General features: G+C 39.7%; 2 protein-coding genes and 1 long non-coding RNA gene across 3 annotated transcripts; 1 reads left to right on the top strand and 2 right to left on the bottom strand.

The window, feature by feature from the left end:
- Positions 1–11,817: 11,817 nt before the first annotated feature.
- On the bottom strand, positions 11,818–14,215 carry LOC137811076 (probable carotenoid cleavage dioxygenase 4, chloroplastic). The gene is made up of 2 exons (XM_068612661.1): positions 12,907–14,215; positions 11,818–12,650 (listed from the first exon to the last, which is right to left on the bottom strand). The coding sequence occupies exons 1-2, from the start codon at positions 14,025–14,027 to the stop codon at positions 12,011–12,013; spliced, it is 1,761 nt and encodes a 586-aa protein (XP_068468762.1). The 5' UTR covers positions 14,028–14,215; the 3' UTR covers positions 11,818–12,010.
- LOC137811077 (uncharacterized) lies at positions 12,533–13,101 on the top strand. Its single transcript, XR_011081027.1, has 2 exons — positions 12,533–12,670; positions 12,800–13,101. It is a non-coding gene; the product is annotated as an uncharacterized lncRNA (long non-coding RNA).
- Positions 14,216–24,230: 10,015 nt separating the features above from the next.
- LOC137809264 (uncharacterized) lies at positions 24,231–24,962 on the bottom strand. Its single transcript, XM_068610399.1, has one exon. The coding sequence runs from the start codon at positions 24,960–24,962 to the stop codon at positions 24,231–24,233; it is 732 nt and encodes a 243-aa protein (XP_068466500.1).

Here is a 24,962-nt window from a genome sequence, read left to right as displayed (position 1 = left end):
GGACAAGAGAGAATTCTCTTGCGCCGCAAAACACACACACAGTAGCAAGATTATACAGTTTCGGTGTTTCCTAGCCCTAGTACTGACTTGAGCGTCGGAGTGCAAACGGCCTCTAGGGCGCCCTTTGTCTTTGTGTTTTCAGGTGGTTATCACAGGCAAGGTACGCATGAACGCAAGGATTATGGACCTGGGAGTGACGTAGGTGCACAAAGGCATTTCGAGTCAACCGGCAGGAACAATAGAGTTTAGTCACATCTGAACCAGCAACCATGAGTCATCCATTTAGTAATAATTGGTAAAAGGTACAGCATTTAACAACCTATTTGATTTTTTTGTAAGAAATCTCTCATTGAGTAATGCTAAGGTCAATTTTGTAGTATATAAAATAACAGTAAGTTTCATCTTACAAGCCGATTACATAAGATTGAATTAGATTTATAATAGACTTCTTAAAATTTATATCAGAATCATTTAAAATCTCTATTATCTGTAGCCGAGAGGTTGACCAATAGGAAAATCGAAAGATTGATCGAAAGGTGAAAATTAAATAAATAAATACTTATTGTGGCAAAGACCATCTAAAAGGCCCAAAACATAAAGAATGTGTTTAAAAAATATCAGTTGCTAAAAGCCCAACTGGGTTTTAAGCCCAATAAAAAAGTGCTATAAATAGGTGATCAACCCAAGAGGTAAGTGGAGTGAATTTATCTAATAATTAACTAGTATCAATTCTAACTTTGGCATCGGAGCACCTTTCAGGTAAACACACCTATCCATGAGAGGAGACCAAAACAAAGAACCGAGAGATCCAGCCCAGAGAAGTGAGAGTTTACAAGTGATACAATCCAAGCCAACAAGGAGATGGTCAAGGACTCACATGACCATTCACACTATGAGAAGTCATCCCAACTTTCAAGTGAAGACCCCACCAAGGATCTAGCCGACCTCACCAGAAGAAGAAATGGGCAAAAACAAGAACATCAAATATTTTTTTTGCTAGTCTTCTTAAGAATTAAACAAGTTGTAAATAAATTGAGCTCACTCTAGGGTTCTAAATAGCAAGATAGGTTAGAGTAGGTTCATATAGCATAATAAGGGAGGTGTGCTTATCACTTTAGCTTGTTTTTGACCTAGTTTCTAGAAGAACAAGCCTAAGGTATGGCTTTGACTTAGTCAAACCCTAAAGGCGACCCCATTTTTAGGTTTCCCATCCTACCCTTGCTTCTTGTTTTCCAAGGCACCATCTCCTATACATAGGGTGTCATACTCCTTGTATTTTTCATGTTGAATTTGAATAGAAAAGTTACTTTTCATAAATTGAGTGAGGTGTTTGTGAGGCTTGTTTCCTCTTAGCATTAGGTCTTATCTTGAGTAATTGGAGAGCTCTCAAGTGACGACCATCAACACTTATCTTGGAGGAAAACCACACTCCAAGTGGCGTGATCAACTCTCTTCCATCACATAAGCATTTATTTCCTTCATCTCTTCCATTTTTCCATTACTCCCTTTATCTTTGTGCTCTTATGTTCTTATTTTCCTCCATTGTCAATTCAATTTCCATCATGCTTTTATGTTTCTTTCCATGTTCATTTAATTTCTGCCCTTCATCATCAATCACCATATGCTTGTATTTTTCCTTTGCCCTCTTGAAGTGAATCTTCACACTTATTTAACCACTTGATTAAGTTTGTGTCCAGTGGGGATCTTCTTTGGGTTCTCACCATATAATTGCTAAAAATATCAATCCTAAGTCAAGTGTCATGTCTAAAATGGATAAATCTAAAATCAACTCACATCAACAAGTCATATCCAAGTCCAAGCCAAAAGCCCAGACCAAGAGCTCACACCGAGAAAGAAGACCAAGAAGTCAATAGCCTCAAAAGAAAGAAGATTGTTTCAAGGCCCTTGCAAGAACATTTTGGCGCCCACCGTGGGGCCGAGAAACAAGACAGTTGAGGAAGTAAGCAAAGATGAGTAGAAGAGGATAGCAGTCTGGGGAGCAGGGAGATAATCAGAATGCTATGTCAATGGCTATGCTCATGCAGTTACAAAGAGAGTTCGAAACACTAAAGAAGAGCAATGAAGAAGAGTTAAGTATGTTAAGGGCGGATAATGCGTACATGAAGAGGAAGTTGAATGAAGAGACAATTTTAAACACATTGTTTGAAATTGTTCAACCAAGAACACATATCCACCAGAGGGTACATAATGAGGAAAGCTTTGAAGCTACAAGGAAGAGAATACCAAAGATTTCTGGTACCTTTGCTGGAATATTTGTTAGGAGGCATCCATTTTTCGAAAGCCATTATAGAAACCCCACAACCCGAAAATTAGAAGAATTTAACCATAGAGAAGTATGATGGAAGTACAGATCCTGATGAACACATTGCAGTATACACAATGCAGATAAGTTTGTATACGTGGAATGATGCCATTTTGTGCCGAGTATTCCCAACAACTTTGAAGGGAGCGACTCTGAGTTAGTTTACTCGGTTGTCACCGTTATCCATCGATTGTTTTGACACTTAAGTAGAAAAGTTTGGAGCTCAATTTGCTGCAAGCCGACCACATCATCTGATGTCAATTTCCTTGGTGAATATAAGGCAGGAAAAGGGAGAATCATTAAGAATATTTATGGAGCGCTTTGGAAAAGAAGCGCTAATTATCTGAAATCTTAGTCTGGAGGTCACTATGCATCATATGATTACAACACTAAGGTCAGGACCATTTTCCGATAGCCTTTGTAAACAACCGGCAAAAAATCTTGATGAGTTAAAATAGCTCGCAATGAAGTTTATGTAGATGGAGGAGTTGAAGGAGTTTCAAAATCAAGTGAGGATGGATGTAGGAAGTGAGAAGAATACAAATGAAAAAGGAAGAGGATATCAAAATAGAAGAGTAAGAGAAGAACTGCATGGTAGAAAATTTCAGCATTATACACCATTAAGCACCACCAGGGCACGAATATTACAAGAGGCTATGGCAACCGAAGTAATTCCGCCACCAAGGAAAGCAAGAACACCAGATCGAGCTAATCAAAGCAAAAGTTGTCAATACCATAAGAATCATAGTCGTCATACAAAAGAGTGTGCAACTTTGAAAGACCGAATTGAAGAACTGATTCAAGCTAGGTAGTTGAAACGCTTTGTTAGAGATAAAAGGATAAGGATTAGACAAAGTCCAGGGTAGTTAAACACCCATCATTATATATAAAACCTTTCGGTTAAGGATGGTTTCTCATGTATAAAGAAAGTCTTATTCAAGATTGAAACACTTAATGAAGAAGTTATTCATATGAAGAATCAAACTATTAAATTTCCCAATGCTTCTCATACTTCAAATCTCTAGGTTGAGGATGCTTTCACTCTAGGTGAAATCCCTCCCGAAAGTGTATCTCGTACTTCAAACCTCTCGATCCAGGATGCTTTCACTCTAGGTGAAATCCCTCCCAAGAGTGTATCTCGTACTTCAAACCTCTTGGTCCAGAATGCTTTTACTCTAGGTGAAATCCCTCCCGAGAGTGTCTTTCGTACTTCAAACCTCTCGGTTCAGGATGCTTTCACTCCAGGTGAAATCCCTCCCGAGAGTGTATCTCATACTTCAAACCTCTTAGTCCAGGATGCTTTCACTCCAGGTAAAATCCCTTCCGAGAGTGTATCGTACTTCAAACCTCTCGATCCAGGATGCTTTCACTCCAGATGAAATCTCTCCCAAGAGTGTCTTTCGTACTTCAAACCTCTCGGTTCAGGATGTTTTCACTCCAGGTGAAATCCCTCCTGAGAGTGTCTTTCGTACTTCAAACCTCTCGGTCTAGGATGCTTTCACTCCAAGTGAAATCCCTCCCGAGAGTGTATCTCGTACTTCAAACATCTCGGTCCAAGATGCTTTCACTCCAGGTGAAATCCCTCCCGAGAGTGTACTTCATTCCAATCAAATCTCAATCAACAAAGTTCTTATTTAAGAAAGCGAAAGGTTAGTCGAAAGGTAAACAAGCCTTCAAACAATATGTTATCAATTTCTGCCAAGTTAGAAGTCGAAAGGTTAGCCGAAAGGAAAGTCGAAAGGTAAACAATCCATCAAAGAATATTTTATCAATTTTTGCCAAGTTAAAAGCTTAAAGAAAGGTTGAAAAGATTTCAACCAATATTTTATTGATTTTATACAAGTTATAGGCTAAAAATTTTGGCCGAAAGAAAGACCAAAAGGTTGATAAGCTTTTTGTTGATCAAGGATGATCTTGAAGCTTTGATGTCTCCATATCCATGGTGTTTGATGGAAGGCTGGAGTTGTTGTGTGTGTGGGTGGGTTTTGGGTAGAATGATGTGTAATCCACTCTTTGTTTGAATCTAAAATAGCTTGGAATCAAAACCTTTTTTGAAAAAGTTTGTTTTATGAAGAAGTGGAAAAACAACCTATTGTTTTGTCGTTTCAATCGGCTGTTTATCAATTAGAGGTTTTTGAAAAGGGTTTGAAGCCGTTTGTCTTGGTTGACTTTGCTGTCAAACCAATTCAATCAGTTGTTTTGAGTATTCAACCGATTGTTTGTTGAAAATCCATAACAAAATTTCTGTTGTGTTTGCAAATCAGCTTTAAATGTTTTCTAACTGAATAGCCTCCTGCTTTAAATGTTTTTAACAACTTTTGGAGTATTTAAAGAGGTTGTTATACACTCTTAAAGTTTGATAACATTTTTTAGACATTTGTGAAAGAGAGAAAACATATTTGAGTTTTCAAGATTTGCATTCAAGCTTTTGGATTTTCTCAAAGAAGTGCAATAGGATTGTTGTAATCTTTTTATTTAATCTTCATCAGGTGTAATCCTTTCTTTATCTCTTGTATTTCTGAATACTGGTGTGTAAGTGTAGAATCAGAGGGTGTTCTGATTTTTGTGGTGTTTGTGTGTCAAAGGAAGTGTGTGACTTGAGGTGTTCAAGGTCACTTCTTTGGTGGTGTGTTTGTAATCTGGATTTTGATTGCATAGTAGATACCCAGTGGTTTCTGGGGACTGGATGTAACTCTTTATGTAAGAGTGAACCAGTATAAATCTGTTTGTGTGATTCTCTCTTTCCTTGATCTCACATATATCTGTTTTAAGTTGTTTATATTAACTATTGATAAAAACAACCGGTTGAATCGCAAAAACAACCGGTTGATTTTCTGGAAATCAAATAAAACAACTTTGTGCATTGTTTTCCATAATTTCCTTCTCTATGATTCTTCATTGGCTTTCATTGTACCTTCAAAGTTTGCGAAAATATTTAATAAACAATTCACCTCCCCTCTTGTTTATGGTCATATTCTAACAATTGGCATCAAGAGCTTGGTACTTGAAAAATATTCAAGTTTGATCCTAAAAATCATTTTCTTATGGTTGAAAAATTACCCTTTGGGGAGGGTGCATCAATAAACATACCACCTTTGTTCAGTGGTTTGAATTACCAATTTTGGAAGGTACGTATGAAGATCTTTATTGAATCTCTTGATAAAGGAATATGGGATGCAATTGAAAATGACCCTTTTATTCCTAAGTTTGAAAAGGATGGTGTTTTTATTGAAAAGCCTTGGTCCCAATGAACTGATGCAGAAAACAAAAGAGCAAAGTTTGATTGCATTGCAAAAAATATTATCACCTCTGCCTTAAATTCTGATGAGTTTTTCAGGGTCTCTCAATGCGGATCTTCTAAGGAGATGTGGGATACTCTAGAGGTAACTCATGAAGGAACTAACGATGTAAAGAGGGCAAGGAAACATACTTTAATCCAAGAGTATGAGATGTTTAGAATGCTTAAAGGAGAATCGATTGCGGATGTGCAAAAGCGGTTCACTCATATTATCAATCACCTCATGAGTCTTGGAAAGGTATTTGACAAAGAAGAGTTGAATATCAAGATTCTCAAATGTCTTGATAGATCTTGGCAATCTAAAGTAACGACTATCTCAGAATCAAAGGACTTGACATCTTTGACTACAACCTCCTTGTTTGGAAAACTTAGGGAGCATGAGTTGGAGATGAATAAACTCAACATTCAAGAGAATGAAGATAAACATGTGAGAAACATTACTTTTAAAACTGCCAAGCACAAGAACAACCAAGTTTCAAGTGATTTGAATGAAGGAGAAACTCTTAGTTTGTTGTCCAAAAAGTTCAGCAAATTCTTGAAGAAAAACCACAACAAAGACTCCAATAAAGAAAGGTATGGCAACAAGAAAACTAGTGACTTTAATGCTAACAATTATACTTGTTATGGTTGTGGAGAGCAGGGCACATAAAGGTTGAATGCCCAAATAAAGAGAAGAAGTCAAACAATAAGGAAAAGAAAGCAAAATCAAAAAGAGCCTACATTGCTTGGGACGAAAATGATGTTTCTTCATCAAGCTCCTCATCAAGTGAAGATGAAGAAGCTAATATGTGTTTGATGGTCAAGGAAGAGGATGATGCAAGTAGTGTAAGTTCTTGTACTTCTTTAAATGTTGAAAATTATAGTCAACTTCTTCGAGCTTTTAAAGAAACACATGAGGAAGCTAACCGATTGGCACTCTTGAACAACTGGTTAAAAGGGTTGAATAACTGTCTTGAAAACAGAGTCAAGACACTAGAAGAAGAGTTGGAGAATTCAAAAACTGATTTTGAAAATCTAGAAATGCTTTACAAGAACTCTTCTTGCAAGTGTGACTCACTTGTTTGTGAAAATTGTGAATCTCTTGAAAAAAAAGGTTCACTACCTTTTGAAAACTGTGGATAGGCTTTCTGATGTGAGTTTATTTTATGTTGATTCATTAGGTGACACTTTTTAGAATTAGGATCGGTAATTCTTAAGCAATTAAGGTGAGAAGTCTAAGGAAAGTCCCCACTAGACATTAACTTAACAAGTGTTAAGTAGATGTGAAGGTTCATTTCCAAAAACCAAAGGAAAAACACAAGTATAGGTGATTATGAATGACAATTAGGGTGCAGAATCAAGAACAATTAAACTAATTGAAAACAGCAAACAACACAATTAAACCGATTAGAATGATCAAAGAAGACATATGAACCGATTGGAATGAAGAACAAAGCAACACAACATATTTAGGAATTGAAATGGAATGGAAATGGAATACTGGTGTGTAAGTGTAGAATCAGAGGGTGTTCTTATTTATGTGGTGTTTGTGTTCAAGGTCACTTCTTTGGTGGTGTGTTTGTAATCTGGATTTTGATTGCATAGTAGATACCCAATGGTTTCTGCGGACTGAATGCAGCTCTTGGTGTAAGAGTGAACCAGTATAAATTTGTTTGTCTGATTCTCTCTTTCCCTGATCTCACATATATCTATTTTAAGTTGTTTTTATTAAATGCTGATAAAAGCAACTAGTTGAATCGCAAAAACAACCAGTTGATTTTCTGGAATTCAACTAAAGCAGCTTTGTGCATTGTTTTCCATAGTTTCCTTCTCTGTGATTCTTGATTGGCTTTCATTGTACCTTCAAAGTTTGCAAAAATCTTTCATTGTACCTTCTCTAATCATCTTAGCAATCATAAACGAGCGGACCGCAAGCTCAACTGTTGAATTTGTCAAAGAAGAAACATTGGTTGTTCTAAACGTTTCACGAGAAGGACCATCCAGATTGTCATGCACAAATTCTGAAAAATGACACCGGAAATGGTTTTCGGGAGGGGTTGAGAGGAGCTTTCGGATGCATGACAATGGTGCCTGGGAGAAGAATGTGACCACCTACCACTTTTCTCTTTTTTCCTTTTCTTAACATGTTCATTAATAACGTTCCCGACATCTACGGCCTCAACCACAACTTCAACCCGAGAAATGGGTTGAATGGCTTCAACCTCTCTTTTAGGCTGAACTTCCATTTCATGTTGAACTTCTATTTCATGTTGAGGACTGGAACGGTCAGATTTGGCAAACAACTTTGAAAAGTAAGCTCGACCTTTCAGATTAGTAGCAGACATTAAACCTGAAAGACAAGACACAATTTAGCAAAGTTAAAATTTTCTTGTTCAAAAAAGAAAAAATTGAAAAAGATACCTACCGATAGAATCAGGAGAATAAATAGAATTTTTAGAAAGAAAACTTCAAAGGATTGAAGAATAGCGATACCGAGAAACATATTCTCAAATTTTGGGATTAACCCAATCATAGCCAAGACAAGACTCCAATTTTCTTCTGCCCTCTCGGCTCTTTCTTCAATTTCAAGATCTACAACTTCTTCACTTGAACTCATATCACTACTAGCTTTATTCTTCACAACATAAATGGTGGCAGATGAAGCAGTCGAACAAGTATCCTTATTTGTCTCAATCACTTTCCCGGTAGCCCGTTACTCGCGCACGAAAATTCCGAAAAATATCAGAAACGAAAACAGAGCTTGAAGAAATCATAATACCTTTCAAGAATATTCGCCTAAAATCTCTCGGCCAAACACTCGTCTAGATCTCTCAGATGCAAGAATACAAAAGTAATAAAAGCGGTAGGATATACCATTTCCAACCAAGTATTTATAGTGTTCTTAAAACTCTTATACATGAAACGTCATAATATTGTGATCGTCGAATTGAAAACGATCATTCACATCAAACGACACATTAAAAGCAACACACGCAAAACGATGCAATTTCTTCTTACGCAAGTACATTTAATATTTAGAATCTCATTAATGCGAAAATCAAATATATTCCCAAGAAATCTCTACTCTGATATGCATTTAAATCGTCTTCTCGCTCCTTCTAATAGGCATTTCGTATTTTCAAATTCCTCATGCTTAGGGGGGCTAGTGTACTATCTACGGCCGAGAGGTTGGCCAAGAGGTTGACCGATAGGAAAACCGAAAGGTGAAAATTAAATAAATAAATAAATATTTATTATGGAAAAGCCCATCTAAAAGGCCCAAAATATAAAGGATGTGTTTAAAAAAGATCAGGTGCACAGAGTAAAAGTCCAACTGGGTTTTAAGCCCGATAAGAAAGTGTTATAAATAGGTGACCGGCCCAAGAGGTAAGTAGAGTGAATTTATCTGATAAGTAACTAGTATCAATTCTGATTTTGGCATCGGAACACCTTTCAGGTACACACACCCATCCGTGAGAGGAGACCGAGACCAAGAACCGAGAGATCCAGTTGACCTAACCCAGATAAGTGAGAATCTACAAGTCCTATCCAAGTCCAAGCCAAAAACACAAACTAAGAGCTTGTAAAAAAAAAGACTAAAAGTCAACGGTCTTAAAAGAAATAAGATTGTTTCTAAACTCTTGCGATAACAAAATCTATTTTAATAAGAATTTATTAAATATATATTTTTATTATAAAATCATTCATAAATAACTAATATCATGTAAATTCTTAATAGGTATTAATATTACCACCACAAATTAATTTTGCAACTATTACTCAATCATTCTTTGGGATCATTAACTGCCACTACTAGTATACCGAGAAATAGATGAATGAATAGTTGTTTGATATGATTGATGAATTGGAAAAGGAAAAAACTATTTTGACACGAAGAACACGAGGGAGATGTACTACAATGGAACAATCCTTACATCCAATAGCTGACTCTTACTTTCCTCTTTCAGTAGAAAATAATAACTTTCACACCCTTCAAATAATTACACTCTATTTTAAGTTAAAAACAAAATAGATATAATTAAAATATTATTATTTTTTAATTATTAAGTAGATATAATTTTGTTGGATGAGTATATATCATCACTCCTCTAAAATTTGTCTTTTTCGTAAAATTTTAAATAATTGTTTTTACTTTTTATATAATGTATTAATCTTGGTTTTAATTCTCGTAAAATGTTTTTATTTATTTTTCATTCTTGCTATTGTTAACATTATATCACAATATTAGGATATATTGCTCGCAGTGGTCTTTTAACTTTTTATTTAAACATATAAGCATTTAACAAGTCTTATATAATAATTAGGAATAAAAACAATATTGTTTAAGTTTAGAGAAATTAAAAAAAAAATATTACAGTCACAAAAGTTAAAACACGTTAATTTCAAGAGGCTATACTAAGAATATAATTAATCATAATATTTCTAAAAAAACTACAAAATCAAAATACGTTATGATTCAAAATTTCCAAAATACGGTTATTTTTATCTATGATAATATATAGAATTTTTTATATTTAATGTCATATTCTACTTTACTCTTAATTATATTTTAAATTATAAGAAGAAAATGTATAAACTGTTTATATTTTAAGCATAATTTATTAAAGCAACACAATTTTGTGTGCATATTTCATATTTTTATTTTATTTTTAATTATATTGTTAAATTAAAACAAGTATAAACTATTTATACGTTTATTAGTGACAACATACTACAAATTACACATACTGCGAATTATTTAAATATTTTAATAACATAAAGTAATGACTTTATATTTTTAAAAAATATAGAGAAATTTCATAATTTGTATTTTATTTATTTTCTTTGAAAATGTAATGTAGTGAGACAAAGCATACTTATAATTTAAAATACAAACATAAATATAAAATTTTTGACAAATAAATATTTCATCTATCTGGTCATAATGTTCGGTATACTCTCTCGTGTCTGAGCAGCTACCAAAGAAACCAATAAAATAATCACTCATTTGTGTAAGTTGTAGATAATTTCTAGAATTTATCTACAAGCATTCATTACGATCAGTTTAAGAATATCAATGACCCCTTAAAGTCGTTCTACTTTATTATTGTCGATTCGACGATTCATATATTAGGTATGATGTCCAAGAATAAATAATAAAATGATCGACTTAAATCGAATCTATTTTCCACTTAACCTGTCAATTAACATGAAAAAAGAAAAATTAAATTCAGTTATCGATTTTCAGCTCATAAGCTTCAGTTAAATTGTTTTTCCCGACAAATAGGAGATAAATGAGAGTTAAAACTTGATTATTTTTTTTAACTTAACTAAATGGTAAGTAAAAAGTAAGATAATCCAGTATTAAAAAATACTCTTACTGGTAGAAGGCGATTATTTCTTAATTTCATCTCAGAGACAGAACAAATATAAAGGTTTTGCCACCAGTAAATTACAATTCATTGGAATGGCATGCAAATATAATATTAAAAATTAGAAAGAAAATGGTAAAATTAATACTATTTTTTCTTATTTACAAGCACTGTAGTTTTTTGTGAAGAAAACGACAAAAGGTGTAAAATATATTAAAGTGAAAAGAGATGTTGAGGAAGCAATAGTATCATAAGTGTAGATATTTTGGATAGGTGATGATATGTTAACTACACAGTAAAGAAATATACACTTCACAAATTAATAAAATAATATTTTAATCATATTTAATTTATTTTTTAATTTTAAATATTATAATGTAATTTTAAATATATATTTTTATTGTATAATGTAAAAGAATAAAAATTAAATATAATTAAAATATTATTTTATTAGTTTGTGAGGTGTATATTTTTTGTTGTTTGTAATTTGTTTTTGATAATATATTTACTTCATGCATGTAGTAAATAAGTTAAATAGGTTATAGTAACTGATTTAATTATGAAGTAAAAAGGTAATGGGTTTAAATTGATGAACAGTTGATGAAAAATAATCATGAATTTAACTGATGTTGAATAAAAAGACAGCACACGATAAGGAAAAATATACATTCAGAATCTTATTTCAATATATAATTTTCTTTCTTTACCTAAAATTTACATTTTTATATAAATTGATAAAATTACTTTTTTTTTATACTTGAGTAGATTTTCAATGTCTCATTTGTATCAATGATAGATAAAGTCATCGGTGATCCGATGGGACTATGAAATATGGAGCGATGATGTCATCCCAAGTTTTTTATGGCATAGATCTTGTTGTGTCTCTACATTATTACTCTGTGTCTTCCATACACAACTCTTTTATTTATTTACTTCTTTACCCCTCTAATCTATATCTCTATGCTACCTTCTAATCACAGTGAAGCGGTGAATAATGCTGAGAAGGGATAATAATGGCGCTATCCCACACCTCAATCATCACAACAACACCGCCTTCCTAAGGTCACTTTCCTTCACAAAATACCCATGAAAACCGTACGGAACCCGCCGTGGAAGCCTCACCACCGCCACCACGTCCAGCTCCGGCGACTTCGTGTCCATCACCAAGAACTTCGACTCTCCCTTCCTCTCGTCGTGCACGTAGGTCACCAAGTACCCATCGTCCTCCTCGCCCCCTTCCTCCTTCGCCACGAAGAACGGTTCCCCGCCGTAGCATCCCTCGCCGTACATCCTGCATCCCACCGTGCACTCCCCCCGCTCCTCCACCTTCGACACGTCCAGCTTCACCACCCCCGAGATCTTCGGCATCGGGTCTCCCACCGCCGCGTAAACGAACCTATTCTTCTTCCCAACGAATGCTGGGTTTATAACCGCGAAATCAAGGTTCCGCGCCGACACCGGTTGCCGCGTCACAATTCCCGTCTCCAGATCGATCCTCAGCTTCTCCACCATCGCGTGAACCAGCTCCACTCTCTCTATTGCGTGCTCCAACGACAGAATATTCGGCGCCACCACCACCAATGTTCTTCCCTCATCCTCCTCCCACGCGTTTATCGCGTGAATGAAGTTAAACCCCGGCACCTCGAACCACTTCATCATGGATTCATCCTTAGCATAACTGTAATAACAATTAAATCGGTAATAATGAAAATTAACTAAATTTATATATAATTCAATAGTGTTTTGCTTTTAGTATTTTTTTAATACAGTTCCACATCAATCAAATCTTAATTTAATTTCTACATTTTGCGTGAAAACGTTGATTAGGTGAATTACTAACACGAACTGAGATTCTGATTAAAGAATCATCCACCAAATTCTGTGATGGAAAACAATTGTAAGTGTTGTGCATATATATGTATGTACATACGTACCGAGGAAGGACTCCAATCCTTGGGACTTTGGAAGCGATGGAGCCCATGGGGGAGCCACCGGCGATCATGCCGAGAGGGTTCATTCCGAGCTGAATATCGCAGAAGACTGCATAATTCTTGGTGATGGCGAAGTCGTGGAGAAACGAAGGTGAAGTCACGGAGAAGATAGGCACGTCGTCGTGCTTGTTCCCGTTAGGGTCAAAACGGAAGTAGGTTAGGAACGGGGGAACGGGGCCGTAACGGAAGGCGAAGCATTCCCCTGTGTCGGGGTCTACCTTCGGATGCGCCGTCATGCTGACCGAAAGTTTGCCGTTGAAGTCGTAACGGCCGATTGTTTCGACCTCGCCGTTAGGGGTAACATAGACGGCGTAGGGGAGGTCGGATTCGCCCAGCGCGAAGAGACGGTTAGCGAAGAAGGCTAAGCTGGTGTTGGCCAACCCAATGCCATTAGACGGATTGAACTGTCCCGTGGCGATCCTCGCCGCGGTTAGAGAGCCACGCGCCGCGGAGCCAGCAAGGGAGTTGAAGCCAGAGAAGACGTTGGGGATGAGAGGGAAACCAGCGTCGTTTTCCATTGTGTATTTGTAGGTTTTGACGTAGCGGCTACATAGGGTGGGTTTGCCTTGGAAGATGCGGAGCGCGTGGAGCATGCCGTCTCCGTCGAAGAGGTGGTAGGGTCCACGCGGGAGGAACTGAGGGTTGGGGCCATTTCGGATGTAGGCGCCGTCGAGGCAGGGCGGGAGGGAGCCCTCGATTACTTGGCACTCGGTGGGAGGGAGTTCATTGACGGGGGCGAAGTTTTGCGACAGGACGTGTCTGGGGTCTACGGAGGGTTTCAGTGGAGGGTCTATGAAGTTGTTGACGATGCTGTCCAACGCGTTCAGCATTAGCGCTGGAGCCCATGAATTCGTTTTTCTTTTTGGTTCCAGGCGTTGCTGCGGCGTTGTTTTGATGGTTGGAGCAGGGTTGGTTTTTGGAGTGGTGGTTGAGAGTGGGGGGAGTGTGGTGGTTTGGGGTTTTTCTTCTGTTTTAACGGTTGATACTGCGTTTTTCAAGAGAGGGTTGGGTGGAGAAGACACCGGTGGTGCTCCTACTGTCACTGTGATGGGTTTAGGAACCATTTTGTAGGGTAGGGTCAGAGCAACAGCAGAAGTGTCTCTGTGGCTAGTTATGAGAATCGAGTAAAGTACTCCCCTTCTTCTACCATTCTTATCTTCTCTTCCACTTCTCTTTTATATACTCCCACTGTGAGCTCATAGTTTGACACCTATATTTTATTTTCTAATTTAAAATATTATTTATGATAGATTATCAAATGAATGTGATTTGCATTTTTTCTTTCTAAAAAAGTGATATTTTTTATATTTAGTAGCGAAAATATCTGTATTTTTTATTTTTATTATTATATATATTATTACATATATTATATCTTTTAAATATTAAATATTATTAAAAAAATAAAATATAACATTTTTTTATCAGTTATGAGTTTTAGCATACAATTTTAATAATTAAGTTATAGTAAAAAATATATATTTTATCAGTTATGAGTTTTAACATACAATTTTAATAATTAAGTTATAGTAAAAAATATATAATGAACATAAGTACAGTAAGATAATTATGTCATGTATTTCATTCTCAAAACCTGTAAATTACTAATTTTAATTTACTAATATAAAATTAAAAAAAATGAATATAATAATGAAAGAGAAAGAAGAAAAAGAAGATGAGAAACTCCGGTAACAAATATTAAGAAAATATAGATTTTCTAATCTTTTTTATCTTCTTTGCAAGAATGTCGTGTTTGAAACTCATTCATCCTCTCATCGATGCCCCTATCAACAATGATATCAAGATGACTTTGTACCTGTGCAAAATATCTAAATGTTTCATATTCAAGTAATATTTTGGGATATTCTACTTCTGTATCTTCTTCCTTTTCCACATCCACTTGTTGTACGAAAATGAAAAGCAGAGTAAAAGAAGTATAAAAATGAGGAACATTAACAATTAAACAATTAGAATTTATACAAATAAATGATAATGACATTGGTTCAATAAGAAATACCTTTAGATTAATAAAATGAAGATAAAAAATATAAATTTGTGGTCTACATTATTTTTTTATATTTCATTTTCTTCGTGTTCTTTTTTCTGTTTCAGTCTTTTTTTTCACACTTCTCTCAAAAGTTTCTTTTGTATTGTGTTTTTTTATCGAGTTAAAGTAGTTGCTCATCAAACTACGTTTCAATTTAAAATTTTATTTGACTAATTTTTTTTAAAATAATATAAATGTACTAAGTTTCATATTATTTATTTTGCAATTGTTTGTGCAACCAATGATTCATGCAATCAATTTTTTTGAATTTCAAATATTATCTTTCTAAAATTGAAAATCTGAAATTAAAGAAAATATTCTTAAAAGAAAAAAATATGAAATATATTTTTGTGTATCAGAAATGAAATTATAAAATAAAATTGAAAATATCAAAATCTCATTTCTACAAACAATTATAACATAAAAAAATAAAATTTGAAAACAAATTCTAAAAAAAAAAATTGAAAATGTATTTGTTCTCGTCGGTTGACTCAGCCGCCGTTGACTTCAGAGGCAGATGGTGGCTCCTCCTATTTCTGGTGGTTTTTGCTCTCTTCCTCAGGTGATAGAGAGTGGCTCCGTTGAAATAGAGGGAGCCCTACCTGTTGATTGCACTTCGACGATCAAGTCAGTACTGGGCTAAGAAACAATAAGTATGTAAAATAGTTTCAGTCTTAGAAACGACATACTTTTCTAGGATTCTTACCACCCTTTTTATAGGTTGTATCTAGGTCAACTTCCCTGTCCCACAAGGATCTTTCCTTAAGTGGAATTACGGTTACTAGCAAGGCGTCCCATTGCGTGTCGAACAAGCTTAGCGCAACTGTCGCACAGGACTTTCCTTTTATGGAGTTCAAAATCTTAACAGTATGGCCTCTAGGGTACCAACTCATGCACCAGCGCTGCTGGGCCATCTATTCTATAGATGCCCTAATTATTCACGTGTCATGCATGCAGTCTTTCCCTGAAAATCCTAACCCTTATGGGCCTTAGCGCCTCAAGGGAATACTTACTTGTGCTAGACCTGAACGTACTATACACACCACATGCATGGACCCTTCCGTGATTTAGGTCTTTCTTATATCTGGATGATAGCTCATTAATATTCCTGGGGCCCACTTACGTGGCCCATTAATGCGACCAGACCACCGATGTCGGCGTCTGATGCCGATCTCTGATGTCGATGTCTGAGGTCTGGCCAGTACACAAGCCCCCAGGCTCGAGCTGTAACTTGTTTCGGCGAAGAGGCTAAGTGATCGCCCACGGGAACCTGCATGGCGAACGAGTGACAGGACGTGCACAGTGCACTGAGGTGACATTTCACCATACTTTTTCACCAGCGTACACGTGGCAAGATCAACGGTCAAGACTCGTTGTCGCTTGCACTTCCCTTATACCTTAAACCCCTCAACCCTTACGCACTTTTCACTGTTTCATTACTTCTCTTAGGCATTTTTCAAACCCTTCCATTTCTCAGAACGCTCTGTCTTCCTCCCTTAACCACTTCAACTCACTGAAGCACAATCACTCCAAGGTATGTCTTTTATTTCACCATTGTCGTTGCTTTATCATTCTGATGCCCTGGACATGCATTAACTATTCTGGGACTGTTTAGATTTTCTGCATTTTTACTATTGTTGTTCTTCGTTTTCTACTTCCCTGTTTTTCTTTCTGAGGTGCACCATTTCTTTCTCAGAACTTTGCCTTTTTCTTCTTTTTCCTTCTTTTATTTTAGCGTTCTCTCCTTAAGATGGCCCAAACGAATCCAACTCCTCCTCCCCTCGACTTTAAATCCTTATATCGTTGGGCATCTGACGATCTTTTAGATGAAACCTCTAGTTTTACCTCCTTTGCGAGCATAGCGACATATAGGAAGAACCAGGATTGCCATAAATCTCGTGTCTTTAGGAAGGAGCACGATAGGTTCGTAAAGCTTGTGCCATGTAGGATGGGTGAGCCCGTTTGTGTTGATGAGTCATCGAACCCAGAGGGCCCCTTTTGTTTCATCTACTCAACAATCTTCAAGAGACTTTCCCTTCGCCTACCCCTCATCGGCTTCAAGCGTGCTCTCCTCATTAAGGTCAATGTCGCCCCTACCCAGCTACACCCCAACAACTGGGCATTTGTTAGGGCCTTCTCTATCCTCCGCGACCACTTTGGCCATACGCCTTCAGTGGATGTCTTTTTATATTTCTTCGAAGCCAAGAGTCCAGGGAAGAAGTTGTGGGTGAGCTTCAACGGGGTCGCTGGAAGAGTATTGTCGACCCTCTGACAGTAATCATACAAGGGCTTCAAAGGGAAGTTCTTCAAAATCCGTTGCAGCAAATCAGACCCCACCCTCTTAGATGGGTTTCCCCTCTATTGGGTGAAGGAATCTGGGCTCAAGAAACCCAGATGCCTTGAGGACTTACCCACGCAGGAACGAGAGGTGTGCAATTTCTTCTCCAACCTGGGAGCAGTGTTTAGCATTGTCGAGCTGCTCAAGCTCGAATGCAGCCCTAAGGCTCTTAAAGGCTATATTGGTACCTCCTCTCTCCTTATTCCTACTTGTGTTTCTCTTTGCTTGTGTGCATTGCTGGTTTAAATTCTTATGTTATTTCTTCTTCTTGTGCAGGCATGGTACTCAACGCCGAGAAAAGGAGGCAGTTGGCTGCTGTTGCAGATCAACTGAAGGCTGCTCCTGACCCTTTTGCCCCAGCCCCCGTAGACCAAAGGCTAAAAGGGGTGGTTGAGGTCACTGAGGCTGCTGCTTCTAAAGATGAGGACACTTGTTCAGGCCTCGTCTTTAAGAGGAAGCGTAAGGCCGATGTTGTCGTTCCTGCCCCCTTAGGCTCAGACGGTCGTGCTCCTTCCTACAGGGAGCACCCTCCCAGTGCCTCTTCCCCCCGTGACATCGTGGTGCACGAGGGTAGGGGGAGAGTGCTTCAGGGGGCGATTGTGGTGAGCCCCTTGCTGATCTGTCGGCCTTCCTTCAGCGGGTGTTGGAGTCCTTCCAGACCCATGAGAGACTGGGGAACTTGGAGGATGATTCTTTGCTGGATCATATCTTGAGGCATCTTGGGGAGACTCTGGTTGGATCCAGCCTTCTTTTGTCCAAGACGCAGAAACTGAAGGAAGCAGCTAGCCAAAACGCCCTTCAAATCAAAGAACTTACGCGTCATGAGACTGACAGGATCTTGGAGATGGCGGAGCTTCGCAAATCTGATCAAGAGACTAAGAAGCTCTTGTTCGAGAAGTCCCAAGAGACTCTGAGGATCTATGTCAGGAACACTGACTTGCAAGCTTAAGTGGATGGCTTGGCGGAGAAGCTTTGTAGCAGGGATGCCGAGATGGCCCAGCTGAAGGAGGAATAAGCTCAACTAAAGGGGAAGTCAGCCCAGCTAGAAGAGCAATTGGCCAAGCTGAAGGAAGAGTTGGTCCGAAAGGATGAACACTTCCTTTAGACCAAGGATGAACTCACCCGGGATGCCGCGGAGTCTTACGCAACAAGGTTTGAGGATTCCATAGCCCAGGTTGCCTGTGTGCATCCTGGGGTGGACCTTTCCCAAACTGGACTGACAAAGAGAATCGTTGAAGGGCAACTGGTAGACGCCGAGTAGCGGTGATTCTCCTTTGTATTATTTTTGTAGCCTGACAAACAGTTGATGAATCTCTCTCTCTCTCTCTCTCTCTCTCTCTCTCTCTCTCTCTCTCTCTCTCTCTCTCTCTCTCTCTCTCTCTCTCTCTCTCTCTCTCTCTCTCTTCTCTCTCTCTCTCTCTCTCTCTCTCTCTCTCTCTCTCTCTCTCTCTCTCTCTCTCTCTCTCTCTCTCTCTCTCTCTCTCTCTCTCTCTCTCTCTCTCTCTCTCTCTCTCTCTATATATATATATATATATATATATATATATATATATATATATATATATATCTTTATTTATGAAGTCTTTTCCTTTCAATTTGTCTCTTGTATTCTCTGTCAACTATCTTGCTTATCTTCAATTAGCCTTGCTAACAACGCTTTAATGACTGTTCATACCTAAGTAGCATGCTCCTTTACCTTACCAACCTGCTTGATCTTACCCCTTTTTCGATCTTTAACGTATTGAGGTAAAGGTGATGTTTGCTCGAACTTTAACTGGCATTATCTTTGTCATACAAATATAAGGGAAAGGTTTACTCGTTGTTCTCGACCTTGGCGCATAAGGACAAGGGAGATGTCTTGCTTCGAATCATGCTACTCTCGACATGGGCGTGTAAAGGCAAGGGAGAGGTTCGCCTTTACCAGGAACCTTACTATTCTCGACCTTGTCCTACAAAGGCAAGGGAGAGGTTCATTTTCCTAGTCTCGGCCTTGCCGTATAGAGGCAAGGGAGATTTTTAACTGGGAACCATACTATTCTCGATCTTGCATTGCAAAGACAAGGGAGAGGTCCACTTTATTGGTCTCGCCGCATAGGGGCAAGGGAGATATTTAACTGGGGACCATACTGTTCTTGACCTTGTCTTACAAAGACAAGGGAGAGGTCCATTTTACTGGTCTCGACCTTGGTGTATAATGGCAAGGGAGATATTTAACTAGGAACCTTACTGTTCTCGACCTTGGCGTTCTCACACAAGAGGGAGGCTCACTAAGAACCTTACTATTCCCAATCTTGGCGTTTTTTCCCAAGAGAGAGGTTCACTTTACTGGTCTCGACCTTTCCGTATAAAGGAAAGGGATATATTTAATTGGGAACCATACTGGTCTCGACCTTGGCGTTCTCACACAAGAGGGAGACTCACTAAAAACCTTACTATTCCTGATCTTGGCACTTTTTTCCCAAGGGAGAGGTTCACTGGCTGCACTGTACAACACACTTGCAAATATATCTTTTCAACTGAATTTTTATTAGGTGACCTCATTAAAAACCCTTATAAGGGAAGAAAGAGTGTCCCCTTAACTGTGTACAATGATATAATTAACTGAAATAAAATTTTAGATTAGCTCTGATCCAAGTTCGAGAAATTGTCCCATCTTCTAAGGTCTCGAACTTGTACTCCCCGTTCCCAAGTGCCTCTGTCACACGGAATGGACTAGTGCACTTGGGAGATAACTTGTTCTCTAGTTGGTAGGGGTGGGCCTTTCGCATCACCAAGTCAGCGACCTGGAACTGTCGAGGTCTCAACTTGGAGTTGTACTTGTACTCCACCCTTCTCTTCAAGGCTTCAGCCTTGATGCGTGCTTCCTCCCTGACTTCATCTAGTAGATCTAGGTTCACTTTTCTTTCTTCGTTGGATTCTTCAGCCACAAAGTTCTGGAAATGTGGTGAACTCTCCTGTATTTCTATAGGAATCATCGTGTCTGAAACATACACCAAGCTAAAAGGTGTTTCCTTGGTAGTGGACTAGGGAGTGGTGTGGTAAGCCCACACAATTCTAGGAACCTCTTCTGCCCAAGTTCCCTTGGCTTTTTCCAGTTTTCTCTTAGACCCTTGAGCAGAACTCGGTTGGCAGACTCGACCTGCCCATTCATCTGGGGGTGCTCGACAGATGCAAACACCTGCTTTATTCCTAGCTTTGTACACAGCTTGCCCAACTGTTGTCTTGCAAACTGGGTGCCATTATCGGACACCAACCGTTTTGGGATTCCAAAATGACATACTATATTCTTCCATACAAAGTGTTGGATCTTGTGAGTTGTGATTTGCGCAACTGGCCGGCTTTTATCCACTTTGTAAAGTACTCAATGGCAACCACAAGATACTTTATTTGTCGCACTGCTAGAGGGAATGCTCCCAGAATATCAATCCCCCAGGTATGAAACGACCATGGGTTGTGGATCGATCGTAACTACTCTGTGGGCGCATTATGCCAGTCAGCATGATGTTGGCACTACTTGCATCGTTGTGCATACCTCGTGCAATCTTTCCTCATGGTTGGCCAGTAGTACCCCATGCGAATGGATTTTGACGAGAGAGTTTGGCCACCGATGTGACTCCCACATATCCCTTCGTGGAGCTCTATCATGATGCATGTGCATTTTTCACCACTTACGCAAATCAGGATAGAGTGTGTATACCCATGTCTGAATAAATTCCCATCCACAAGGGTACACCTGCTTGAATTCTTCTTGTGGCCTCTGTGGGCTCCAGCGGGAGTATTTCGTCAACCAAGTAGCGTTTGTAGGGTATCATCCCAAGTTTTGCCTTCTTCGATTAGGCAAACGTGCAACGACTCTTCCCTTGATAGGTTATATGCGCTTATTCTAGGTGTTTTCAATGTTTCCTGGGTCAGTGACCGGTGACTTCTCTTAACGCCTTTCGAGGCGCTTATTTACTGTACTTCTGATGTGCAACTTGTGGTGGTTCGAGGTGTCCTCAGGGTCTCCTATATCACTGTCCTTTGTATGCCCCCTTGTCTGAATTGGCGAGCTTTGCTAGCAAGTCAGCTCGGACATTCTGCTCTCTGGGGACGTGTACTAGTTCAACACCGCAAAAGTCTCTTTTAAGATCTTGACATACTCAAAATATGCAGCCATCTGAGGGTTCTTGGCCTGGTATTCTCCCGTAACTTGCCCTGTTACTAACAGGGAATCACTCTTTGCCAGTAAACTCTTAGCACCCATCTCTTTAGCTAGCAATATTCATGCGATCAAGGCCTCATACTCAGCTTGGTTGTTACTAGCCTTGAAGGCAAATCGTAAGGCCTGCTCGATCAGCAACCCATTTGGTCCTTCCATAATGACGTCAACCCCAGTACCCTGTTGGTTGGAGGACCCATCTACGGAGAGGACCCATCTGAAATCTGCTTCCTCTTGGTGTGTGGCTGCCGAGGAGAGCACTACTACGAAATCAACATAAACCTGACCTTTGATAGGTCCTCTTGGCTTGTGCTGCACATTGAACTCTAATAGCTCAACCTCCGAACACACCATTCGACCTGTCACATCAGGCTTCTATAAGACCTTACGAATAGGGAGGTTTGTCATCACTATTACAGTGAAATTCTGAAAGTAGTGGCGGAGCCTTCACGCTGAGAACACTACCGCTAGGGCCGCTTTTTCTATGGCCTGGTATCTCACCTTAAGCCCTTGCAAAACTTTGCTTACAAAATATATTAGCTTATGCACATGATCCTGCTTCTGGATGAGGACCGAGCTGATCGACCGATCAGTGATGGCGAAATACAAACGGAGAGGGGTACCTAGCTGTGACTTGCACAGTACTGGGGGATTGGCTAGGTATTCCTTCAACTTGAGGAACGATTCTTCACTTTCCTTGGTCCATACGAACTTGTTGTTCCTCTTCAAACACTGAAAATAGGGATGCCCCTTATCCCCTTCTGCCGATACAAATCGGGACAAAGCTGTCATCCGCCCTGTCAACTGTCACACTTCTTTCACGTCATGGCTATAATCTCAACTCACTTCTCGGGGTTTGCCTCTATCCCACACTCAGTAAGTAGGAACCCTAAGAACTTTCCTGCCTCTACCCCAAACACACATTTTTCGGGGGTTTAACTTCAATTTGTACTTAGCTATTATGGTAAATAGCTCCTCCAAATCAGCAACGTGTTGCTCCTTCACCTGGGAGGTGACCACCATGTCATCCACATATGCTTAGACGTTTCATCCTATCATGGGAGCGAGTACTCTATCCATCAACCTTTGATAGGTTGCACCTGCATTCTTGAGTCCAAAAGGCATCACCTTATAACAGTAACAGGAGAGCTCCATCATGAATGTCATCTTGCACTCGTCCCTGGGATGCATTCGGATCTAGTTATATCCAAAGAAAACATCCAGGACACTAAGCGCGCTATCCACTAAGGCGTCGATACTGGGCAGTGGATATGAGTCCTTCGGGCAAGCTTTGTTCAAATCTGTGAAGTTGATGCACATCCTCCACTTACCATTGGCCTTCTTGACCAATACTACATTGGCTAGCCATTTAGGATACTGGATCTCCCTTATGTGGCCAGCATCCAACAACTTCTTGGTCTCCTGCCTGATGACCAGTCGCCTTTCTTCGTTAAACTTTCTTCTCCTCTGGTGTACTGGTCGAACTTGGAGGTCCATGGTAAGGCGATGGCACAAGAAATTTGGGTCGATGCCAAGCATATCTGAGGTAGTCCATGCGAAGGCATGCAACTGTCGCACTATCACCTTGGTAATTTGGTCTTGTGCCTCCTAGCTTAGGGTCTGCCAAGCTTGAACTTCCTTCCCCTAATCTCCTTTTCCAGCACCTCCTTCGCTGGTTCAGGCCGGTCTTCTCGAGCGATCTCTACTCGGGTAATCCCTTCTTCCCCTGGAGGTTGGTTGGTTGTGGCGCACACCCCTCTCTTTGTCTTTAGGTTATTCTCATAGCACTTCTTTGCCGCTTTCTGGTCAGACTTGATTGTTATCACTATTCCCTCAAGGGAGGATAACTTCATCTTCATATGCCTCATCGAGGCTACTGCCCTTGTTCTATTTAGGGAAGGTATGTTTAAAAGGATGTTGTAAGCTGAAGGGGGGTTGACAACAAGGTACCTTATGTTAACGGTGCGGGATGCAGTGCCATCTGTTAAGGTTGTTTTTAACTCTATGTGCCCTCGCACCTCCACCTGGTCCCCAGCAAAACCATATAGACAATCGTCGGTCGACAGGTCACAAGGTCTCAACTAATCGGTCGACAGCTACAGCTTGTTTAAGGTCGACCAGAACATCACGTCTGTCGAACTCCCCTAATCGATGAGGAATTGATGTACATTCCTTCCTATCGTCACTACTGAGATCACCACGGGGTCGTTGTCATGTGGAACCACATCTTGAAAATCGGCCTTCATGAAGAAAAGGTCGGGTTCCGGGGACTAGTCGGGTTGTCCTGCTTCTACTGTCATCACTTCCCTGAAATACTTCTTTCGTTGGGAGGCGGTACATCCTCCTCTTGAGAACCCTCAAAAAATTGTGTTGATTTCTCCATGGACTAGTATTTCATGTCCCTGATCTCCCGTGGGGACCGCTGTCGTCGGGGCCCCTTGGTTCTCTTGCAGGTACTCCTTCAAGAAGTCATTCCTCACCAATTCGTCTAACTGGAATCCTAACGCCAAACAGTTGTGCAGGTTATGGCCAAAGGCTTGGTGGAATTCGCAACAAGTGTCTTTGTTGGGCCCTAGCCTCCTATCGATCTTTTGTGGAGACTTCAGTCTGTCTGCCACGTTAGGGATGACAATCAGCTCTTTGAGGTCCACTCGAAAGTTGTGTCTGGTGGGAGCGCCTTCCTTTGTTTATGCCTTGGTCTGAGGCTTCCTTGTCTCATACGGCGGCTGCTTTCCCGGGGCTTTCTTCTTTGTCGTGGCCTCGTGTACCCTCATCGGCTGAGGACAACCAATTCCCTGAGGTCGGGCAGGGTCGATGCTTCCACGCTTCTCTGTTACCTCCTCTTCTGCGACGATGTGGGCCACGGCTCTCCGATGGATCTCGTTGAACGTCTTTGGGCGACACCTTATCAGAGAATCACTGAAGGGTCCTGGCAGCACCCCTCGTCTGAAGGCGTGTATCATCATATCTTTGTCTTTGGTGTGCAGCTTCACCACAAGTTCCCCGAACCTGTTGAGAAAATCTTTCAAAGGCTTTCCCTGGTATTGCTTAACGTCGAAGAGATCGAAAGAGACGGGAGTGGGAGCCTGATTGACAATGTACTGCTCTTTGAACAATGTTGAGAATTGATCAAATGAGGTAATGTGTTCATCAGGAAGACTAATGAACCAGTCCGATGTTGTGCTTGAGAATGTTCCCATAAATAGCTTACAGTGCATGGTGTCGATGCCTCCTGAGATCATCATTTGGATGTGGAAGGCTGTGATGTAGGCTTCTGGGTCTTCTACACCTGTGAAGGTGATCTTTGGACCCATGAAGCTGGATGGTATCACAGTGTCCATGATTGTCTGGGAAAAGGGCATGGGGCGAGCCCTAACTGGTATGGGCGAAGTTCGCTCATCAGCCGTACGCTCACCCAT

This window comes from Phaseolus vulgaris, chromosome 2 (assembly GCF_000499845.2).
Source record: "Phaseolus vulgaris cultivar G19833 chromosome 2, P. vulgaris v2.0, whole genome shotgun sequence".
Classification (NCBI taxonomy): Eukaryota; Viridiplantae; Streptophyta; class Magnoliopsida; order Fabales; family Fabaceae; genus Phaseolus; species Phaseolus vulgaris.
This window is presented reverse-complemented; position numbering and strand designations above follow the sequence as displayed.

Coding starts and splice junctions, on each gene's coding strand:
- LOC137811076 (XM_068612661.1), bottom strand. CDS start 14,027: ATGGTTCCTAAACCCATCACAGTGACAGTAGGAGCACCACCGGTGTCT. Junction 12,651..12,906: donor AGGATTGGAGTCCTTCCTCG/GTACGTATGTAC, acceptor TTGTTATTACAG/TTATGCTAAGGATGAATCCA.
- LOC137809264 (XM_068610399.1), bottom strand. CDS start 24,962: ATGGGTGAGCGTACGGCTGATGAGCGAACTTCGCCCATACCAGTTAGG.